At 39.4% G+C, this 22,556-nt stretch overlaps 1 protein-coding gene across 1 annotated transcript in view; it reads right to left on the minus strand.

The window, feature by feature from the left end:
• Positions 1-22,556, minus strand: part of AK9 (adenylate kinase 9) — a gene marked incomplete at its 5' end in the record, with an annotated part of 73,667 nt that overhangs the window by 15,023 nt on the left and 36,088 nt on the right. The window contains 14 exons of the mRNA XM_081346618.1: positions 1,113-1,316; positions 2,800-2,862; positions 3,282-3,501; positions 4,798-4,919; positions 6,218-6,493; positions 11,069-11,281; positions 12,354-12,490; positions 14,948-15,154; positions 15,639-15,716; positions 16,197-16,271; positions 17,056-17,151; positions 17,746-17,797; positions 19,141-19,259; positions 20,082-20,238. Of these exons, the coding sequence (XP_081202744.1) occupies positions 1,113-1,316; positions 2,800-2,862; positions 3,282-3,501; positions 4,798-4,919; positions 6,218-6,493; positions 11,069-11,281; positions 12,354-12,490; positions 14,948-15,154; positions 15,639-15,716; positions 16,197-16,271; positions 17,056-17,151; positions 17,746-17,797; positions 19,141-19,259; positions 20,082-20,238 (2,019 nt within the window). The remainder of the gene's footprint in view (positions 1-1,112; positions 1,317-2,799; positions 2,863-3,281; positions 3,502-4,797; positions 4,920-6,217; positions 6,494-11,068; positions 11,282-12,353; positions 12,491-14,947; positions 15,155-15,638; positions 15,717-16,196; positions 16,272-17,055; positions 17,152-17,745; positions 17,798-19,140; positions 19,260-20,081; positions 20,239-22,556) is intronic.

Below are 22,556 nucleotides of genomic sequence, written 5' to 3' on the forward strand. Positions count from 1 at the left end.
TTGTATGATAAAGTGGGCTCAGAATTTTCAGGAAGTCATTACAATGGATACTTGGGAAAAGATTTGGGTGAGAAATGTAAAATTTACGCAAGCTCAAAATTTAAGAGAGAACTTTTATAAAATGTTTTATAGGTGGCATTTAGAGCCTAAAAAACTAGCAAGTATGTATCCGAACTGCCAGCCTAAATGTTGGGAGGTGTGGTGGTGAAGATGCAACGTATTTTCATATATGGTGGACCTGTAAAAAGGTTAAAGCATTTTGGATTAAAATTTGGTGGAATATGCAGAAGATATTTAAGAAAAGGATAAAGTTTTGTCCGCAATTGTTTCTACTGGGTATTATTACTGATACTACTGTTGTGGACACTAAGTTGATGTTGAATTTAATTACGGCAGCAAGACTTTTAGTAGGGCAAGTCCCACCCCTTTTCTATGCAAATTGCCAGGAATGAAAATGCCAGCTAAAGCAATAATAAAAATTATGTGAATACTTGGACTTGGGTACTTAGATGTTACATTAATTAACAAAGAAATTCCTGGAATTCTGGTGCGATAATATTCATTTGGCAGAGAGGTAGAAAAAGTAACAGTGATTCCACCAGGACAGCCATGACTATGGCTGTGGTTTATTACTACTGCAAGATATATTGCAATTTCAGTAATTGGAACTGCACTAGCTACAATTCGTATGAGATAAAAAATAGGAGCGACTCATCATAGATACAATGTTAGGAGAAGATTCCAAGGGAATGTCACATAGTGGAAACAGCAGCTTGCCCACTTCAGAGAAATAGTAGTGGATTGTAGACAACACAGAGAGCAGAGCTGATAATTATGGTGGAAAGAGTAGCTGATGAGTGGACTGACTCCCTGGATTCCTCTCTGGATCAAGGAGAGGCGTAAGATTGTTCATAAGTGCTCCTAAGAGAAGCTCCTTGTGAGAAAACCCAAATTTTAATTAATTTCCTTTACTCTGCTGGACAACCATATTGATGTTACAAAGGAACGTACTGCTGACCAATTCTTCTGAGGCATCTGAGTTACTCAAATTGCTAAACTGTTTAGGCAAATGTTAAAATAGAATAGAGATAAGTTAGATATGCTGAAAATACCTGCACAGTTTGCACATTTGCAGTATCTGCTTCATATCTCTCTGCAATCTCAGTCTTTATGCGCTCAGTAGCTTCACTCTCCTGCTCTTCCTCCTCTTCTTCCTCTTCTTCTTTTGGAAACTCATCTTCCAGAATAGCTTCAATATCTTCTTCTTCATCCTCATCCTCATCGTCACCTTCAGCTTCAAGCTTCCTCGCCTCATTCTAAAATTAAGCGTGTTACTATGGAATGATTATTGAAGACTTCCATGAAATAAGTGTTATCAAATCAATAGCAGCAACCAATAGCTTGCTGAAATGCTGCAATATTGATAGACATGGAAGCCAAGAGCAAGTGAAATTTAATTCCCATATGATTGAACTCATTTTGAGTTTATGTACAGATGTTGATGCCACACTATGTGTTTAGGAACAGCATAGGACAGGGATACTCAACTTTTTTATGGACAGAATCCACATTTGCCCTTTTGGGCACGATAGGCACTATAGTACAATATAGTACAATAAGTAGTGTATGTGACCAGGGCAAAAATGTATATTTCTTTTCATTTCCTATTATTTTTAATTAAAATTAAATATAGCATTGTTAATATAGTTATCCTATAGTTCAATATTTAACAATCCCCCTTCTGTATTATTAAATATTATAGTTTAATAATAGTTTTGGGAGTCCACTGGAGCTGCTCCCAAGATTTTCAAGAAACTGAAGTCTCAGGTGAGACTTCTCTATTATAATATGGTGGTGGGTTGAACTAGAAAGGATAATCCCTAAAAAGCATGAGAAATTACTTCTAAACAGTATATAATTTGGGGAGGGAGAGGGAATCAAAGGTACTCTGTAGCAATAGATTGCCTGGAGAAGGAAGAAGAGAATTGTGCTTCAATGCAAATTTTTGAAATTTGGGACTAGACCAACCAACTGATCATCTGATTTTTCTCCTCTGGACAAAAATAATTTTGGAACAATGTCATACTCATTCTTGCTTGCTTATTATTGCTACACGGAGCCAGAGTAAGTTGATTCTTTTCCACATACAGTTTATTTTATTTTATTTTATTTATTACTTTAACAAACTTGTACAGGAAAAGGAACTAGGGCTCTCAGTTTTCACATAAAAGCTATGTTCATTCACACATTTTTTTTCAGTTGTTTCAAAGTAAAATCTGAGAGGAGATCTGCTAGCATTTCCTCTTCATTTAGGGTTGGAATCCACCCCAAATCCATAAAATTCCTTTCTTAAATCTTGTGATTAACTTTAAGATATGTGGAAAATGCTAGTGGTGAGGAGAAGAGAGTTTAAGAACATTCCTTTTTAAACTACAACAATATTGCATTTGAAGCATATTGATATTAAGATAGTGGTGATGCTAGATGGCATCTTCAATGTATTTAATGAAAAAATGTCAATGGATGGAGGACAGGGATCAAGAGACAGCTGATGCCCAATGAACACAAAGGCTTCTTAGTGATTACTGTATTTCCTCAAAGCAAAACATTTAAGGGCTTTATTCCATTCCAGCCAATTTAGAGAAAAATATCTGTTTTCATTTAGCAATTTCTTTTCTGTTCAATTCCAGCACAGTGTCCAAATACTAGTCATTTTATAAATTCCTATAAAATTAATTCAAAGCAGTGTTTTAAAAAAGGATTTATGAAATTTAATTTTGCCTTAGGTGTCTTTCTTACCTCTGATTTCCTTCTTGCTTGTTCAGTTAGAAGCTCTGCTCGTCTTCTAACAATTTGATCTTCCTGTTAATAAAAGATTTTAATATACATATTTACAATATTACTAACCAACCTACCAATATTAAATCTCATTTTTTTCAATTAACCCCTGATGAAATAAAGCTAACCACAATTTATTAAGACTTCCTCAATTCATAAAAAACACTGAGCCAAAAATAATGTAGTAAATCCAGCATGATATATAAAGACATGATAGGTTAATCTTAAATCATAGATTGGAAAGTGAACTCCGAATCACTTAGCTCAACCAAATCAATCCTCAGTGCTAGATCTGCTAAAATCTAAAATCATTCTAATTTTAGTCCACTCGGCTCTAAACAGCCAGATTCCTGTAACTCTTGGCTAGTTTTAAAAAAAATAGTCTCTATCATTGAAAAAGTTACCTGTCCTTGAATTATATAATTAACACTAGTAATACTTACTCTCACTTTTGCTTTCATTTCTTTAATCTGCTGCTTCTTTTCTGTCTTCTTAGTTTGTTTCTCTTTCCATTTCATTATTTGTTTCGTAAAAAGTCTGTCAGAAATGTCATCTTCCTCAGCTTCAAGACAAACTACAATATCTGGAAAAAGTGAACGCTCTGCTAAATACTGGACTTCGTCTCCTGTTCTTGGAAAACCATCAAGTATAAACCCAGTAGATCTAAATGGAAACAGTATTTGGAGGGGGAAAAAAGTTGTCACTATGCCTTGGGAGTTCAGTTTGCTTGTTTTTATTTAAATCAAAAATCAGAAAAAAAATACCATACTGTTTTGTGGGTAAAGCTAATTAGAGAACACATTTAGGATGTGGGGGATAGATTTATTGAATTTGATGAATTTGTGTCCCATTTGGAAAAGCGAAAATTCAACTAAAAATTCTGTTAGTAATAAAGCCAGAAATTAATATGTTTAGTGCTTTGGAATAGGTTAGAAAGTTTAAGAGACCTGCCAAACAATGGCAACTTATAATGCATGAGAGAACATGCATTATCATAGCCTGGTTTAGAGTCTCAGAACTGGTAACAATTTTAGTTGCATAAATAAAGTTTTGTTTCCAAATCACTTCATAAACTCTGTCCAGTTTGGGGCATTACACTGTACAAAAGATTCTGAGGCTCAGAGAAAGACAAGGATGATAGGGGGTGAAAGGCGTCTGAGGGAAATGGATATGATTAGCTTTGGAAAGAACCACTTAGGGGTGGTATAATAGCTCTCCTCAAATGTGTTAAAGGTTTTTCTCAAAAGAGGAGGCTGTGACTGATTTTTCTTTTTCTCTAGAATTTTTCTATTGTCAAGTATCAGAGGGCTGAGAAATGCCATACCACTGGATAGAAATGAAAGTGCTTGGGCAAAAATCATCTTCAGTATACTGCAATCAATATAAAAGTAATTTATTTTTGTTTTAAGATGATATCTGTAACCTGAACCTAGCACAAGAAAAACACAATGGGTTATTTTTTAGCAATAAAGCAGAAATGTTGACGTTAATTTATGTATTCCTTCTTATTTCATTCATAGCTTGTGCAATCTCTTAGACAGAATCAAGGCTTAGTGGGTTTTAAAAAAAATACTTCTTTAAAAATTACTGCATTGGAAGACGAAAGCAAGGTATAAGCCATGAATTGGCTACACAAGCTCTGATGACCTTGCTGATCTTCAGGACACCTCAGGGTTGTTTAAAAAAAAAGTCAGAGTTAAAACAAATCTGGGTTTTTGCCCTGGTCTTACAGGGCTTATTAACTTTTATTTAATTGTGAAAGTAGCTAGTTGCTTCCTTATAAAAATAAGACTTGTAGGATTAAATATGAAGAAGTACTCCATGTGAAATATTGGACAAATAATATGATTGATTATCTACTATTTAGAAGTAATTATCATGTGAGACTTATTTTCAGCTGGAATTTACATGCTATATAGAGGAAAACAGTGAGATTACTTTAAAAAAAACAATGGTTACCGAAATGGCTCCTTCATCCACCAGTCACGAACAATATTATCAAGCACTTCCATGGGAATTGGGTCATTTTCTAATATATTGGCCTTGATTGCCTCTTCCTCATCTGTTAATTGCATTTCTTTCTGTTAAAATGATCAAAATACATGAAAAAAATTATCTAATAGGTGGCAATGTAATTAAGAAGTTAGATTAATAATTTTGCATAATTGAAGGTTTCACTTAAGTTCTTTTCATAATTACATAGTTACAGTATATAGTCATAGAGCATAATATTTTACATACTATAAAAGTATGGAAAATATTAATTTCATTTCCTGGAAATTGCATTCATTAATGATATAACTATCTATAAAAAATAGATAGTCCTCGACTGATGACCACAATTGAGCTCAAAATTTCTATTGCTAGGCAAGACAGTTGTAAATTAGTTGTGCCCCATTTTACAACTTTTCTTCCACAGTTGTTAAGTGAATCACTGTAGTTGTTAAGTTAGTAGCATGGTTGTTAAATGAATCTGGCTTCCTCATTGACTTTGCTTGTCAGAAGGTCATGAAAGATGATCACATGACCCCAGGACGCTGCAACTGTCAGAAATATGAGTCAGTTGCCAAGGATCTGAATTTTGATCACGTCATCATGGGGATGCTGCAATGGTCATAAGTGTAAACTACATTTGGGGTACTCAGCAACTGGCCTGCATTTATGGCTATTTGTAGCATTCCATCGTCATGTGGCCATGGTTTACAACATTTTTGCCGGAAACCAGAATTTGCTTCCAATTTCTGCCAAAAAATGCCCCATAGTGGACAGTGGGTTCACTTAATGACCACTATTTTTGCTTTTAAAATGCCATGCTCACTTAATGATTTCTGTGTTTGCTTAATAACCCAAGCAAAAAAGGTCATAAAATCAGATGCAATTACATGATCACCCAATTAATCATTGTAGTTACAGACTCAATTATGTATAAGTTGAGGACTATCAGTACTGTACAGTGGACATTATATCAGCATAATTCCTACGCTGTTGTGGACATTCAACCAAAATAGCATGCACTTCATACATTGGGTTTGGTGGACTGTTAGGCTAATGAGACTTAATTCTTTTAGACTGATGTTATTGCATCATCTCTATTCCAAACCTGCTTAGCCTGCTGTAATATGGAGTCAATTTATATATAAAGTTGAGTGAATAGATGCTAATTTAACATTTTTTAAATAAGAATCAGAGACGAGTAATGTCTTCCTGTAACTGAATTGGCACAATAGGGTGAAGATCAGCTAAAAAGAAGGAATTACAATTATAGCTTGTCTTCTTTCCAATAATAATACTGGCATCTCCCATCATAGCTTTCTTTGATGGAAATTCATCTTCCACTTCGGAAGAAACTAACAAGGAATATATACAGTAGTTCGATTACCTCATGAACTTCCTTTCTTTCCTCTTCACTCTCAAATTCAAATTCTGGTGTATTTTCAGGAATAGTGGATTCTCCCAATTCTTGTGTTCCCTCACCTTCTTCTTCCTCCTCTTCTTCTTCAATACCAACTCTTTTTCCTGTTTTGAGCATGATCAATTCTTGCAAGCGTTCTTCGAATTGAATATGAAAAATATTTAGCTTATCTGCTAACCACCGGGCACAGCCTGTTTTTCCCACGCCATGTGGCCCCAACAGACATATTCTTATAGGAGGAGCCTAAAAACGAAATGTGTGAATATAATTATATAGCTTTTTAAAAGAGAAGGTTTTGATCAATAAGGTTATTGAATAAATATTTCTAGGGAAATCCTTTATGACAAATTTGAGAAACGTCAGGTAGAAGATCCATATTTTCAAAGATATTATTTACTAATAGTAAATACCTCAGCATGAATAACTGAATTATATATAGAAAGTATGTTGTATGACAGCTGTTCTACACAGATGCTGCTTTCATACTTCTGCACATTCCAAAGCATCTCTTTAGAATCAAAGTTGTAGAATTGCATAGCCTTAGCAGTTAAAGAAACAACAAATAAGTAAGCAACACAGCTATATTATGTGGAAATACCTAGCTAACTTTGGATGATCTCAAAAAGCTAAGCAGGGGCTGATGAAGTTAGTCATTAGATGAGAGACCATCCGAAATTTGCAGAGCTGGAGTCAAAACTGTGAAATTGAAAACAGATCCCAGAAGATGGTAATGGTAAACAATTTTGTAAGAAAACTACATGGCTGTGTCCCAAAGAAGACTTTTCCTAACTTACAAAATGAAAATATGATCTGTATTAAAAAGGAAGGATGGAACCAGTAATCTATCAAATATTGTGAGATTATAATCCCTGGCATTACCAATCATGCTAGCAAGGAGTGCTTGGAATTGGAATTCAACACTGATTTTATTGATATACTGAATTGTTATTCATTTAAGTCAGGGGTGTCAAACTGCCGGCCCACGGGCCAGACGCGTCATGCGGAAGCCACGCCCACCCAATTGCCAGCAATGGCAAAACAGCCCCGATATGTTGTGTGATGTCATGTGACATCATGTCTGATTTAAGTAATATAGAAGTGGAAATATAGTATAGTGAGCCTCAGAGCCATCTTCAAAGAAAGAAGACAATGAAGCCTCCATTTAACTAAGCTTGATTTGCAACTTATCTCTAGAAGTTGTGAATGCTCCAACGCTGGAAGTTTTTAAGAAGAGATTGGACAACCATTTGTCTGAAATAGTATAGGGTTTCCTGCCTGAACAGAGGGTTGGACTAAAAGACCTCCAAGGTCACTTCCAACTATTATTCTGATATTAGTACATGGACTGACATCTTTTCCTTCTCTAGTCATCAGAGCCAACAGTGTCGTAACTGTTGCACTTCAGTATTGAGTTCTCAACCTTCTGTTGCTCAGAAATAACCTCTAATTCAACACATACTTATTTATTTCTAATGAGATTTATATGCCGCCCTATCTCCCGAAGGACTCAGGGCGGCTAACAACAATAAAATACAAATAAATACAAATATTAAAAAAGAATTAAATTGTGTCAAAGTCCCACTAAAACCAATAAAAACATTTAAAATCATAGTTAAAAACCCCATTATCATCAGTCCAGGTTGGCCTGTTGGAAAAGATATGTCTTAAGGTCACGGCGAAAGGACCGAAGGTCTGGGGCCATCCGGAGCTCCTGGGGGAGTTGATTCCACCAAGCAGGTGCCCCATCAGAGAAGGCCCTCCCCCTAGGGGTCACCAGCCAACATTGTCTGGCCGACGGCACCCTGACGGGGCCCTCCCTGTGTGAGCGCACAGGGCGATGGGAAAACGTTCCTGGCAGCAGACGGTCCTGCAAATATCCCGGGCCTAAGCCATGTAGGGCTTTATAGGTAAGAACCAGCACCTTGAATCTCACCCAGAGGGCAACCGGTAGCCAATGCAGCTCACGCAGAAGGGGTGTAATATGGGAGTATCGGGATGCTCCCATCACAACCCGCGCGGCCGCATTCTGCACTAGCTGAAGCCTCTGGGTGGTCTTCAAGGGCAGCCCCATGTAGAGAGCATTGCAGTAATTTACCCGGGAGGTGACGAGCGCATGAGTGACCGTACGTAAAGCATCTTGGTCCAGATAGGGTAGCAACTGATGCACCAGGCGAACCTGTGCAAATGTCCCCCTGGCCACGACTCCAACATGATCTTCTAAACTGAGTTGTGCATCCAGGAGGACACCTAAGTTGCGCGCCCTATCAACGGGAGGCAACACCTCTCCCCCCATAACCAAAGATGGAAGATCTTGGACTACACAAGATGCCGATATGTAAAGCCACTCGGTCTTGGCCGGGTTGAGCTGGAGCCTGTTCTTCCCCATCCAGATTCGTACCGCTTCCAGGCACCGGGACATCACGTCGAGGGCATCACTGGATGATCTCGCCCAGTGGCTTCATATAGATGTTGAACAGGAGGGGAGAGAGGACCGACCCCTGAGGCACCCCACAATCAAGGGGCCTCGAGGTTGACCTCTGTCCTCCTGCCAACACCATCTGTGAACGGCCCGAGAGGTAGGAGAACCACCGTAAAACAGTGCCTCCCACTCCCAAACCCCCAGAGACGTCGCAGCAGGATACCATGGTCGATGGTATCAAAAGCCGCTGAGAGATCTAATAGGACTAGGACAGAGGAATAACCCCTATCCCGAGCCTGCCAGAGATCATCCACCAGCGAGACCAATGCTGTCTCCGTGCTGTACCCGGGCCTGAAACCCGATTGGTATGGATCCAGATACTCAGTTTCCTCCAGGACCAATGGGAGTTGCTGTGCCACCACACTCTCAACAACCTTCGCAAGAAAGCAAAGGTTGGAGACAGGATGAAAGTTATTCAAAATGGCCGGGTCCAGGGCAGGTTTCTTGAGGACGGGCCTCACCACCGCCTCCTTCAAGGCGGCAGGGAAGCACCCCTCACTCAGAGAAGCATTAATCACTACCTGGAGCCAGCCTGGTGTGACCTCCTGAGCCGCATAAACCAGTCAGGAGGGACACGGGTCCAACAAACACGTGGCGGCACTCAATCTACCCATGATCCTGTCCACTTCATCCGGAGTCACAGGGTCAAACTCCTCCCAAATAATATCGGCCAGACCCATCGTTTCCCCCTCGTCAGATACTGCCCAGTCAGAGTCCAGACCGGTCTGAATCTGAGCGACTTTGTCCAGCAGATGCTGACTAAACTCCTTGGCCCATCCCCACAAGGGATCTTCCCCTGTCCCCTGATTTAAAAGGGAACGGGTCACCCTAAACAGGGCGGCCGGGCGATTATCTGCGGATGCAATGAGGGTGGCAAAGTAAGCATGCTTCGCCACCTCCATTGCCACAAGGTAAGATCTGGTAAAAGATCTTAACTGTGTTCGGTCAGATTCGGACCGACTGGATCTCCAAATGCTCTCTAGGCCCCTCCTCCGGCGCTTCATCTCCCGTAGGTCCACGGAAAACCGAGGGGCTAACTGCGACCTGCACCGGGTAAGAGGCTGCAAAGGCACAACGCGGTCAAGAGCCTCAAAAGCAGCCCATTGCCAGGCGTCAACCAAGGTCTCGACCAGGCTGTGGGAAAGGGAGGCAGGAATCAGTCCAAACGCCGTCTGAAACCCTTCCGGGTCCATCAGGCGTCTGGGGCGGAACCACGTGGTCGGTTCTGCCTCCCAGCAGCGGGAGGTGGCATGACGGAGGCCCAGCCGCAGGAGATAATGATCTGTCCATGAGAGGGGTTGAGTAGATGGAGAAACCCCACCCAGACCATTAAGCCACTGCCCAGAGATAAAAATAAGGTCGGGCATGTTTCCCCCTCGTGGGTCGGACCCTGAATAATCTGGGTCAGGTCCATGGCCATCATGGAAGCCATGAACTTTCGGGCCACTCCCGACGTCTCCCCCAAGGAAGGCAAGTTGAAATCCCCCAGAACCATAAGTCTGGGAAACTCAACCGCCAACCCCGAGAGAGCGTCGAGCAGCCCGGGCAGGGCTGTTGCCATGCAGCTGGGAGAAAGGTACGCAGGCAACAGGCTCAACTGACCTCCAGGGCCCCACCTCAGGAGGAGGGACTCACATCCGCCTATCTGTGGGGCTGTGGCCTCCCGCGGACAAAGGGCCTCCTTGATGACAACTGCCACCCCTCCGCCCCTACCTTGAGCCCAAGGCTGATGCAGCACACGGAAACCTGGTGGGCATAATTCAATCAGAGGGACTCCTCCCTCCAGGCCCAACCAAGTTTCCGTAATGCATACATACATACTGTACATTAATATTCAGACCCAAGTGCAACTTATCAGTTGGGCTACTGAAGAGGAAAGGAGCATAGGTCTCAGAATGTTTTGCCGGAAAGACTATGAATAGTTTCTAGAGGACAGTAAGTCTGATATATCCTCTTCGCTCCAAGATTTTGCTTTGCACTAGAGCAGCTGTCCTTTATTAAGACAAATTTAATTCAGCAGCAATTCATAAATGATATTGCAATATTTCCAAGATGCTCTGAATGGAAGCGGCTTTTGCACATAACAAATCAGTCCAGAAAAATCTTGTGCTGAACCAATTTTTGCTATATGCCAACTTTGGATTCATAGTGGAGGAATCCAATATTTCATGCGGAGACCTGAATATCATTACCTATTGTCATCACCATTGCCATTCTATTAAAATATCACACGTAAGCATAGGTAAACACAGATGCCCACATAGAGGTACATATTTGAAAAATATTGGAACCTCAATCAGTGTTAATTTATATAGCTCATACATGTAAGATCTGCATACTTTTAATGGCTCATTGTGAGAAACAAACTCCTCAGGATTTTCTAGAAATTTATCTCTGTTTTCTGGAGTTGAAAAATAATAGTATTTTTCTCGATATTTAGCTGCATTTTCAGAAATCCCTGGGTAAAGGATAAAGTTTTCCTTCAGAATCACTGGACAGAAATGCTTTGTATCTCCCATGTGTCTCTTCCTCTCAGCAATTTTTTCTTCATCCTTAAAACAGCAAAATATTTCTGATAAGATTATTCACATTAACACTTTAAAGAATCTGGATTTACTGTAACACATTGGCACAGATCTTGGTCAGAGGGTAGGAAGCAGCTGCAGATCCATTCTTTACTCAGTAAAGGTGTTGAACAAGAATCCAGCTTCAATTCTACCCACAGCCATGACAACCATCACTCTGTTGTTCAGCCCCACCTCTCTCATAGGGTGTTTGTTGGGGGATAAAATAAAGGGAAATTCACATATAAGCTGCCTGGATCTAAGGTTAGATTTAAATCTAATGAACAAATAATTTTAAGAAAACCTCCGTTGCTTAGGACATAACCAGTCTGATCGTGTAGATAGGGGATGAGGTGGGGGAAAGAGGTCACCAGCAGGAGCCATGTGTTCAGAAAGACTCCCATGTGTCTAGAATGGGGGTCCCCAACTCTGGGTCCATGGACCAGCACTGGGTTGCGGCATGCCAGAAACCAGTCCCCGTGAACAAGGGAAGCTCCATCCACGGGATGCAGGCAGCACACCAAACCACGTCCCCTCCGGTCCGCAGGAAAACCTCTCTCCACGGAACTGTTCCTTGGTGCCCAAAAGGTTGGGAGTCCCTGGTATAGAAAGATTCCAAAAGGTTTGTTTGTGGCAGTTCCACCCCATGCAGCTAAGTTCCCAGAAGTCCCCAAACCCAAGCCTGCTCAGTCTTGCTAGGTTGAGCTGAAGCTGTTGTTCCCCATCCAAACTCCCACAGCTTCCAGATACCAAGACAAGACATCAGCAGCCTTAGGGGGAAGATATCCATTGCCATGTTTAACATCTGTGTTAAACAGGAACAGAGTACTGTGCTGAGCCATGCAGGACTCCAAAAAGTAGGGGTTGTGGATAGACTTCTTTAGCCACCATGTTTGCATATATGCAAAAATATAACTGTTTTTTGTTCATATGCAAACATTGCAGCTTCTTTTATACTCTTTCTATAAAGATGAAGTTATATAAATTGTTCTCTTGCATATCATGTCATTCAGTAAATTACAATTTAAAATAATCTATGGAGTTGAGAGCTAGGGATTACTTCTTCCTCTTCTTCCTCTTCTTCTTCATCACCCTCTTCTTCTTCTTCTGCCTGAGCCTCTGCTTCAGCCTGCAAATCTTCTTGTTCTTCATCTTCATCTTCAGGAGACAATTCCCAACCATGATATTTAAAAGGTTCTGTCAGAGATAGCCAATTTTTAGATTTTATTTTTTTTCCCAAAAAATACTGTACATGCAGGATCAGAGATAAAATATGAATATGCATGGAATTCTATATGATACCGAAATTCTTCAAGCCACAGATTCAGTAGATGATATTCTGGTATTCCAGAAATTAATTAGGATTCTAATTCACAAATTCCTAACCGTCATGAAAAGTTGGTGGAGCATGCTAAAAACTAGAGTTCTAACATATAAGATTAGTGTGTTAAGTGTACAAATACAGGATTGCTGAAATCAGTGAGTCATAAGGAATATCTTTATGCACATAGCTATGTGCTCCTAACCACAGTGATGCTATAATGAAAAAAATATATTGTGATATCATGACATGTTCCACCCTTTTACAGGTATGTAACAGACAATCTTCTATCAATTGCCAGCACCACCCATTGTAGTTCCATATTCTTGTACATTAGGTGTCAGCCTTTATAGGAAATGAATCCTTAGAATTAAAATAAAAAGCTCACAGAAATATATATTCAGGAAATGAAGGTTCATGATACTATTCATCTAATACAGGGGTCTTCAAACTTGGCCTTTTTATGACTTGTGGACTTCAACTCCCAGAATTCCTCAGCCAGGCACACAGTTTATTATGAATCCATATTGTGCAGAATAAAAGCAGTGCTGATAGTTTATATTTATCATCACTATAAATCATGAAATATCTAAACCAGAACCTCCTGTTAAAAAACTACCACCCCCAATTCAATGTGTTTAGCTATGAACTGATTCACTCTGCCCTTCTAATATATCCCACATTTCCTGTATACACCAACTTCTTTATGTCAAAATATGTAAGCCATTGCCATAAAGTATAGCAATATTATAACTACTAATTCTGATAATTTTAAACATTCAGAAGAATGGATCTATCGATAACTATGATCTCTGACATTTAAACAGATAATAATTATTATTAATGGTTGGTTGCACAGTCAGCCAGATGTTTAGATTGGATTTGGCATTTTTATCAACCTATCGAGTCCTTCCTAAAGACCTGGGATAGGCAGATGTTGTTTGATGATGTTATTACTATTAAAGTTGTATGCAGCCTAAATCTCATGAGTCTGGGTGGCTCAAAACATTCAAAGAAAGAAATTACAATAATATCAATAAAACATAAAAATAAAGATAAGCTAGGGCAAATGTGATGAAGTGAGGAGTCTCACTCTCCCTTACCAGCGTCCTGTGTAATGAGTTAAGGTCTTCAGAGTTTTTCTAAATAACAACAGAGTGGGATCAATTGGATATTGGGGGTAACCTCATTCCAGAGGCCACCACTGCTATAAAGAAGGTGCACTTCCAGAGCCCTTAGAGAGGACATTGTTTAATCAGAGCACATCAACCCAGCGAGATCAAATTGACTGGACCAATGTTATGTGAGACAGGTTAACCAGGCTCTATGCCGTGTAGGACCTTATAGGTAACAAACAGGATCCTGAATTACACCTGGAACTAAATCAGCAATCAATACAACTTGTGAAGCAGGGTTCTTACATGGGCATAATGAGGCATGCCCATCGCTGCTCTCTCCATCACATTCTGGACCAGTTGAAGCTTCTGAGTTGTCTTTAAGGCAGCTCCATGTAGAGAGCATTGCAACTATCAAGCCAAGAAATAACTAACTGTCTGAAGGCCCCTTGATTCAGGAAGAATGCATCTGGTGCATCAGATGGAGTTGTGCAAAGTTCTAGCTATAGTGGACACCTACACTTTAAGCAGAAGCTGTGAGCCCCTATTCATATTCACAAGTAGTACCTGATCCTAAGAGACAATTCAGCAGGAAAAGCCATCATATTTGAAAAGTCGATCCCCTTCCCTTCATTTGTTCTCTTCAGATAGACTATTAATGGAATCCTCTGATTTTCCAGAAGAAAAATTAAGTCCTGTTTTGTTCATTTAGCTCTAGATGAAGCCACCCAACTTGTGATGTCAACACTGCCTTCAATTTCAGAATAAAATGGCAAGAGCGTTTCCTTCTATTGTCCTGCTGGCAGTCCATTTTTTTTAAAAAAAAAAGTTTTAAAAATGTTCCATTTTAATATATGAATGCTTTTCCAAATATGAGTAAAAGAAGTCATTTTGATTATTCAGGATACTGCATTCATATTAAAACAGCCTTTATATTAAACCAATTAAATGTTTATAGAATTTTAAATATTAACTTTCTCTTGCCGTTATTGTTTATTTTCCAAGTAGCAGCACATGGACATACAGTACAATACTAAGTTGGCCACAATTATAAGGTGTTATTTGCCTGTTCAGAAGTAGCTCATAATTTGTACAAGCTTGCTTTAGCCAACTTTATTTATAATTTGAAGAAATTGTTAATAAAACAAAGCCAAAAACCAGCCCAAATCTCCCGAGGAAGAAATCGTTTTGAAACAACAGTGAATGTGAATTACTTACGTTGCATAGCTTGTATACTCTTATTAAGCAGCATTTCTGGAGTCTGGCCATCAATCTCCAATTCAGTAATCTGGACCAAAGGTGTTTCTGCAACATGTGACTCTAATTTTTGCCAGTTATTCTGGAACTGGCTGACCTTGTTTCTAAATGGCTCAATTTCTATTACATCTGGAAAACCATCTTCAGGATACTCAGGCATTGTGACCCCTAAACAAATCAAGTTGCATTTTAGGAAACAATTATGTATTAACAACTAGTTGGTCTCCTATGTTGTCTGGCAGGAATTTCTTCTTGATACTTGCTCCAGTACTTATGGAGCTCCAACGGAAGACTTCACAAGAAAGAGAACCAACAAACTAAACAGACCCGGAGGACTTCTGCAGAAGTTCAGAAATCTGAAAGCGGGAGGGAGAAATACTTAACGAGGGAAATTCCTCTAACAGCTCAATGAAGAATAGGTGTGCTCATGAAACTGCTGAGGGAAAAAAATGAAAAATTGGATGGAGGGGGAATGAAGTATTCTAAGGAGGACATAACAGCAACGTTAAATTGCGACAGAGCACACAACAAAAGCTTGTTTCAACTGTAAATTTTTGAGAAAGAACTGGAATGATTATACAAAGCCAATCATTGTGGGTTATTCAATGCAGACCACCCCTTGGCAGGATGAGCGACCCGGACAACCTCTAACCTAGTTCAGATGCAATACTTTTCAGGTGTTCATATTGTGATACAGATTTTTCTTCACTTTCAAGGGGTTCTGTTGATTCTGTGAAGATTAAGAGATTAAGAGAGAATCACTAATATTTAATTTCGTATAGTTCATTTTAAACATTAAGAACTTTCAAAATATTTAGGAAAGTAGTAGTTTTGAACTGCTAATGAAAAATTAGCATAATTTTCACTTTGTACCCTTTGCTTCTGAAAGTTTATCAGATTAAGCTACCGTAGTAACAAGGTTTTCTATAAAGAAAAACTAACAAATATATTAATTAGATGGGGACAAAAAAATGAAATGTAAATGATAATATTTAATAAAGGATACATTAATGATGATGATGTTGATAGATTTATAAGGCCATCAAATCACAGGTGTTCATTCTATTTTTATATTAAAAATACAGTGAAACAATAAAAACTGTAACAGTGACATAGGATTAAAGGAGTAAAAGTAGTTGTCTCATATAATGAACTACTACTGATATATATATTTACACACACACACACACACACATATAAAAAATCTAACCTGTCTTAGATTCATGTTCTTTGGAGTCTGTAGAAACCTGTGCTTCATCACTCTTATCTACAAACTGCACTGTTTCTGTACACAGATATATAAAAACATTGAGGTTTCTTATTGATTTCATGTAACCCATATAATCACAGTAAAGCTAAAAAAGATGCTAAGAAACCATAAAGTTATAGAGAACTGAAGATTATTAAAATAAACTTATTCAATAAAAGTTAATGTAAACTGTACAAATAAGGGAGATGGGCTAATTATGTAATTATTTATGATGTATAATTTCTGTGATGCAAATTCGATTTGAACTTCAATAGCTGGTTATAGAAGGGGTAAACCAATTTTCAAGGTCTGTCTTTCCATTAAGTAATAAAAATATTTATACATCATTATAGGAAAATCTTTAATACATCATCGGAGAGTAGTTATGTCAATATTATAATATTTGTAATATATCATTTCTGTGAAATTTTAATTTCTTTGTCATCATTCTACCCAATACATACTTAAGTTATGTCCTTGGGATGTTTACAGGCCAGATATGGCTTTCAGCAGGAATAACTTGCATATTTGTGTTTTAGATGTTAGTCTGCTCATATGATTCAAATCCTATCTTAGTTCAGTCAGTGCAGAAATGGGTGTTTCCACATGAGAATTATACTGAAAAAGATCTCTTAGCAGACAGAATGATACTATTTGTAGCAAAAACATTCTCAAAGAAAGTGGAAAAAGAAGACATGGTAAGAAAAATACTTTGCTGCCCTCAGCTTTTCTATAGCAACATTACAGACACAGTAATGTAATAAAACAATGATGTTTGTCAGAAGAAAAAAGATAATTAAAATATCACAGATATCCTAACCTCCAGATGTTTCTTTCTGTTTAGATTCAGAAGAATAAGCTTGTCCTGGTTGACCTCTTTCAACTCCAAAGCTATCTTCCAGAAACTCTGTAGATCCTATAAACACAAGAAAAACATTTCTTTGGAAACATTTATAAAGCAATTTTGGAACTCTAGGTGGGAGTTTACTGTACTATAAACAATACAAACAGTTTAGAAAGTCATCAGACAACCCAAAATTGGATTCCAATTTAAGCTTTCAAATAGCATATAATACAATCAGACAAGAATACTAAAATTACAAATAAAGCTAGCATGCTAGATTCCATGGTTTAGAGTTATAAGGAGTACTTGAATATCAACCAAAAGTCATCCATTTTCAGAACTTGGAATAATTGCTTGGGATAACCACTAGAAATCAATGGCTTCATATCTATGAAATTTATTTCCTGATATTGCCCAAGCCATTCATTTGCTTAATTTCTCCTAATACCCTTATGATATGCAACAGCTGCCTTCCAGTTCCGTTTTTATGTTTTGGTACATCCTATTTATATACTGTATAAATATGATGAATGGTAGGAACAGAGTCATGCCCCAGATTTAAATTCTTCCTTGTAAATAGTACTTTTGAGTTTAACAATATGATTAACATGGACAAAATTAACTTCATTGCTATAATAATTCTAAAAACACAACTGTATTTCTTACCTCTTTCTTCAGCAGATTCCTGAGCTTGCAGTTTTAACATTTCTTGCAGTTCTCTTCTGCAATTAGAAGTTCAAGCAATTTATTTATTTAGTATGAGAACATGAAAGAAGAGAAACACACACACACACACACACACACACACACACACACACACTTATAAGTAAATCTTCTATGGGGATATGGCAGTGGCTTCATAACTGGATGCCCATCCAGGCAATTGCCTCTGATGTTGCTTCATTTGGATCTTCTAGGGAACAGAGAACACACATAGTGGACAATCTTGAACAATATGTTCAATAGTTTGCATATCAGGACCACAATCGCAACAAGGAGACTCTAACCATTCCCCACTGATCCAGGGCAGAGGCAATTCTTCCAATACTACACCCAATTCTGTTCAATTTTGACCAGACAAAGCAAGTCAAGTCAAAAGCAGGTGGTTTGGTAGAAGGATCACTATTGGTAAGGCCACAAGAAGGTACCTTGGTCCATTCCTCTCCAGATGTTAATTGAATAGCTGTTTTCCAAGCTGATCTATGGGATTTCAATCTTGTGACAAGCTATGAATAGCCCTGGTGAATAGGGAGGGACTTGTAGTTCAGCATCCTTGACCATAGCTGAATGAAAGCTTAATGTCTTCTAATGTGGGGTGGTATAATATTGCTAAGTATTGATAACCAGTGCAAAGGAGTGGGAGGCAATGTGCCAGAGATGAAATACATTGTCTGAGTTGACATTGACTATTTAGGTGTGGGCGCTCTTAAGCCACACTCTGGTACAACATTCAGCTGTGGAATAAACCAATGCCAAGGCTATTATTCATAGGGTATTAGCACCAGCATCCAGGATGTACCAGCCAGTCTGTTCAGTACATTGTTGTGGCTTTTCAATTTTGCAGCTGTTTTTTCCAGGTGTTGCTGGAAGGTCAATGATCTGCCCAGTGTCCCCTCCAGGTATTTTGGAAAGTTATTACATTGTAAAATATAGTTCTGGAACTTCACTGAAGGCTGGTATTTTGCTTACTTATTGCTGAGGTGGAATGTGGCTATTTCTATTTTTGTTAGGCTTGGCTGGAGACACCATTTTTTTGAGTAGAATTCAGACAATTCAAATGATAATATAACATGAATGAAAATGAACTGCAATCTTACTGAATATCAATTATTCTAAAAAATTCCATATTGGTCTGCCCATAGTCAGTCTAACAGGTTATACACATTTCAGTAAAAAAAAAAAGCTAAATCTTTACTGGGCTACTTAGCAATCAGTTTATTCTCTGTAAAGGAAAGCCATGGCACAAAAGAATACCAGGGTTTGGAGTTTTCTTTTTACATAGACTAACCTTCTTTGCAGTCCATTTTAATTAAATCTTTCTCTCCCTCCTCCCTTAAATACTTGCTTTGCTTCTTCTTCCTCTTGTTTCTTCTTCAAAGCTTCATCTACTAGCCTTTGTATAATATTAGCATCAATTTCTTCTTTATGTGCATGGTACAGTTTATGCAGTACCAACTGTCCTGCAATATAATAGAAAACAATACAACAGAAAAGGGCTGTGTACCACATCTCAGAAAATATATAATTTTTAAAAAGAGCTATTGTTGATTCCAGTAATAATGCTTAATTGCATAATGCTCCCAATAATAACAATTAACTGTATTAGACAGCATTCTTTAGGCAATTGCTTTAAATATCTTGAGACAGGGGTTCCCAACCAGGGGCGCGAGATGATATTCCAGGGGGTGCGAAAACTTGGGTTTTCAAAATTATAGCGCATATGCATAATTCGTTGCCATTATTTTGAACTTTTGTAAGGGGTGCAAGAATATATCAGAAGCGTTCTAGGGGTGCGGGGTATAGAAAAGGTTGGGAACCATTGTCTTAAGAAATCAAATGTCTTTCAATAGCTAAATAAATTTAGTTGAGCAGTTGAAGGAAATAAATAGTATATACTGTAACTATTTATGCCGCATTTTAATGAATGTATGCATTAATCAAGGAATTAAACTTGTGGTAAAGTAGGATACAATAATGGTAAGATTAATGTGTCAATTCTCTGTGTGCAGTTCTTTTCTATGTTATTTCCAAGCTAAAATTGAAAAATCTCTAAAGCAGGGATTGAATCTCCAGCTATGGTTAGGCTTCAGGTTTCCTAACTTTTGATTGATGATACTGGATGAGGCTGATGGGAATTGGAATCCAGCAACAGCATTCACATTTTTAGAGTTCGAATTCTACAGCTGGGAAAAAGAACATGTTGAAAACTTACTACTTTAGTTATGATGATTATTCCTTAAGTGATATTCATTTTATATATTCATGTCTAAATATTCACTAACCATTTTGTTCAACATTCTTCAAACAAATTACAATATCAGGTAGGACTCCTTTTTCTACCAAAGCACTCCAGTGTTCTGTCAATGGAGGAAAATTATCCACTATCCATCCTCCTTTATGTGCAGCTCCTGGATATCTGCTTGCATTTGTCTTCTGTAGCTGAAATAAGAGTGCAATTAGCATATTAAATGGTTGAACATACAGAATGACAAGTGCATTGTTTAGAATAAAGACACATTTTTGAGTTCAGTTAACTGGCTTGCATGAATTTTTCCTCAGCAATAGAATTTTCATCAAATATTCCAACAAGCTAATTCATTAAAAAGTATATTGCATATCAGAGAGAGACAGATACAAAGTTATGACAATCTGCACTTGCTAGATCAAATCTTTTTCTTGAAAGACTTGTTTTCTGTTCAGTTGTTACATATATTTCAGATAACAGAATAATGGAATTGGAAGAGATCTTATAGGTTTGCTAGTCCAACCCCCTGCTCAGGCAGGAAACTCTATATCATTTCAGACAAATGGTTAAAAACTTTCAGACAAATGGTTAAAAAGTGTTGGATCAGAAGCTGCGAATGCTCCAACACTGCAAGTTTTTTTAAAAAAAGATTGGACAACCATTTGTCTGAACTGGTATAGGATTTCCTGCCTGAGCAGGGGATTGGACTAGAACAGCAGTCCCTAACCTTTGTCGCTTTGTTCAATCTTGTCTGATTCTTGGAGACTGCCTGGGGAAGTCTCCACAGTTTCCTTGGCAAGGTTTTTCAAAAAATGGTTTGCCACTGCCTCTTTCCTGGGACCAAGAGAAATTAATTGGACTAAGGTTATCCAGCTGTCTTTATTCCTATGGCATGATTATACAACACAGTTTCCAGGTTCTAGCCTAATGGTTTAGCTACTATACTAAACTAGTTCTCTTTAGCAGTCCTTGTTGTTGTTAGCTGCGAAGTCGTGTCCGACCCATCGCGATCCTATGGACAACGTTCCTCCAGGCCTTCCTATCCTCTACCATCTTCTGGAGTCCATTTAAGCTCACGCCTACTGCTTCAGTGACTCCCTCCAGCCACCTCATTCTCTGTCGTCCCCTTCTTCTATTGCCCTCAATCTTTCCCAGCATAAGTGTAGTGTATGCAGCATAGCATACACGTGTGACAGCTACTGAAGGAGGCACGGAGCTGGACAGCTCCAGGCAGGAACAGTGTTCGGCGGGAAAGCAGGATTTAAAGGGACAGCGTTCGGCGGGAGAGCTGGATTTAAAGGGATTGGCTGACCCGCCGGCGGGAAGCAGGGGTTTAACTCTATTGGCCAGGTATTCACCTGGCCAGGTATAAAGGTGGACTGGTACCCTTTGTTCCCCCATTCTGGACCACGTTTTCCTCCTAATAAAGTCATGGCACGCTTGAAGTCTGAGTCTCTTTGATCCTTGAACCTGACACAACAATTGGCGACAAAGGTGGGATGCTGTTCCGAAGGGCGGTAGGACACCCCGTCTGGCAGGGAATCATCACCTGAAGTGGAACAGGATTGATCGGATCGCTCGAGATGTCTCAGGACGGTCAGGCTCCCATGGCTCAGGTCGGTCAAGCTCCCTTGGCACCGGTCGTTTAGCTCCCTTTTCAATAGCGCCCAGCCCGAAGAATGGGAAGTGTTCGTGGGGTAGCTAGAGTTTTATTTCATAGTAAACCGCATCACTGAGGACAGGATAAAGGTGGCCGCCCTACTCAGCACATGTGGAAAGGACATTTATAAACTGGCAGTGGGTCTGTGTTCACCCACAGCCATTGGGGAGGTGAAGTACGACGACCTCATGGACAAACTGAATCAGTATTTTAACCCGCATATGTTGGAAATGGCATGGACGTTCGAGTTTGTAAAGAGGAACCAGCTGCCGGGTGAATCAGGGTCAGCATTCATGGCTGCAGTCTGACAGGCGGCTCGCCTTTGCAACTTTGACAATTTAGAAAGGAGGTTGCGGGACAGAATTGTCTTTGGCCTCAGGGACCGAAAACTGAGGCAGAAGCTGTTGGCCAGACCAGGTCTGACTCTCAAGCAAGTACAGGAGGAAGTACTGGCCCGGGAGTTAGCTGAGAAGCCAGAGCCGACTGAGACCATCTGAGGCAATCAGAGTATCACCATCCATCAGACGCACAGGGCCAGAGGGAGCAGCACGGATGATCTGGAGACGGAGGTGAATGTGCTACAGCTCAGAGCCCCCCACCCGACGGGACAGCGCGATAGCTCGAGGGGTCAACGGTCCACAGCTGCGGCCAACAGCCAGGACAGGAAATGCTCCAGTTGTAAGTGTGGCTCGACCAAGCAGAAATGTGCTGGCTGTGAGGGGAACCATCATTGTTCCACCTGCAAGTTCAGAACGGCCAAATGCCGAGCGTGTGGCAAGACGGGACACATTGCGTCTGTTTGCTGGAGCAGGAACCGTGACACACTGCACGAGGTGGATGCTGAAGCTCACC

This window comes from Vipera berus, assembly GCF_964194415.1.
Source record: "Vipera berus genome assembly, chromosome: 1".
Taxonomy (NCBI): domain Eukaryota; kingdom Metazoa; phylum Chordata; class Lepidosauria; order Squamata; family Viperidae; genus Vipera; species Vipera berus.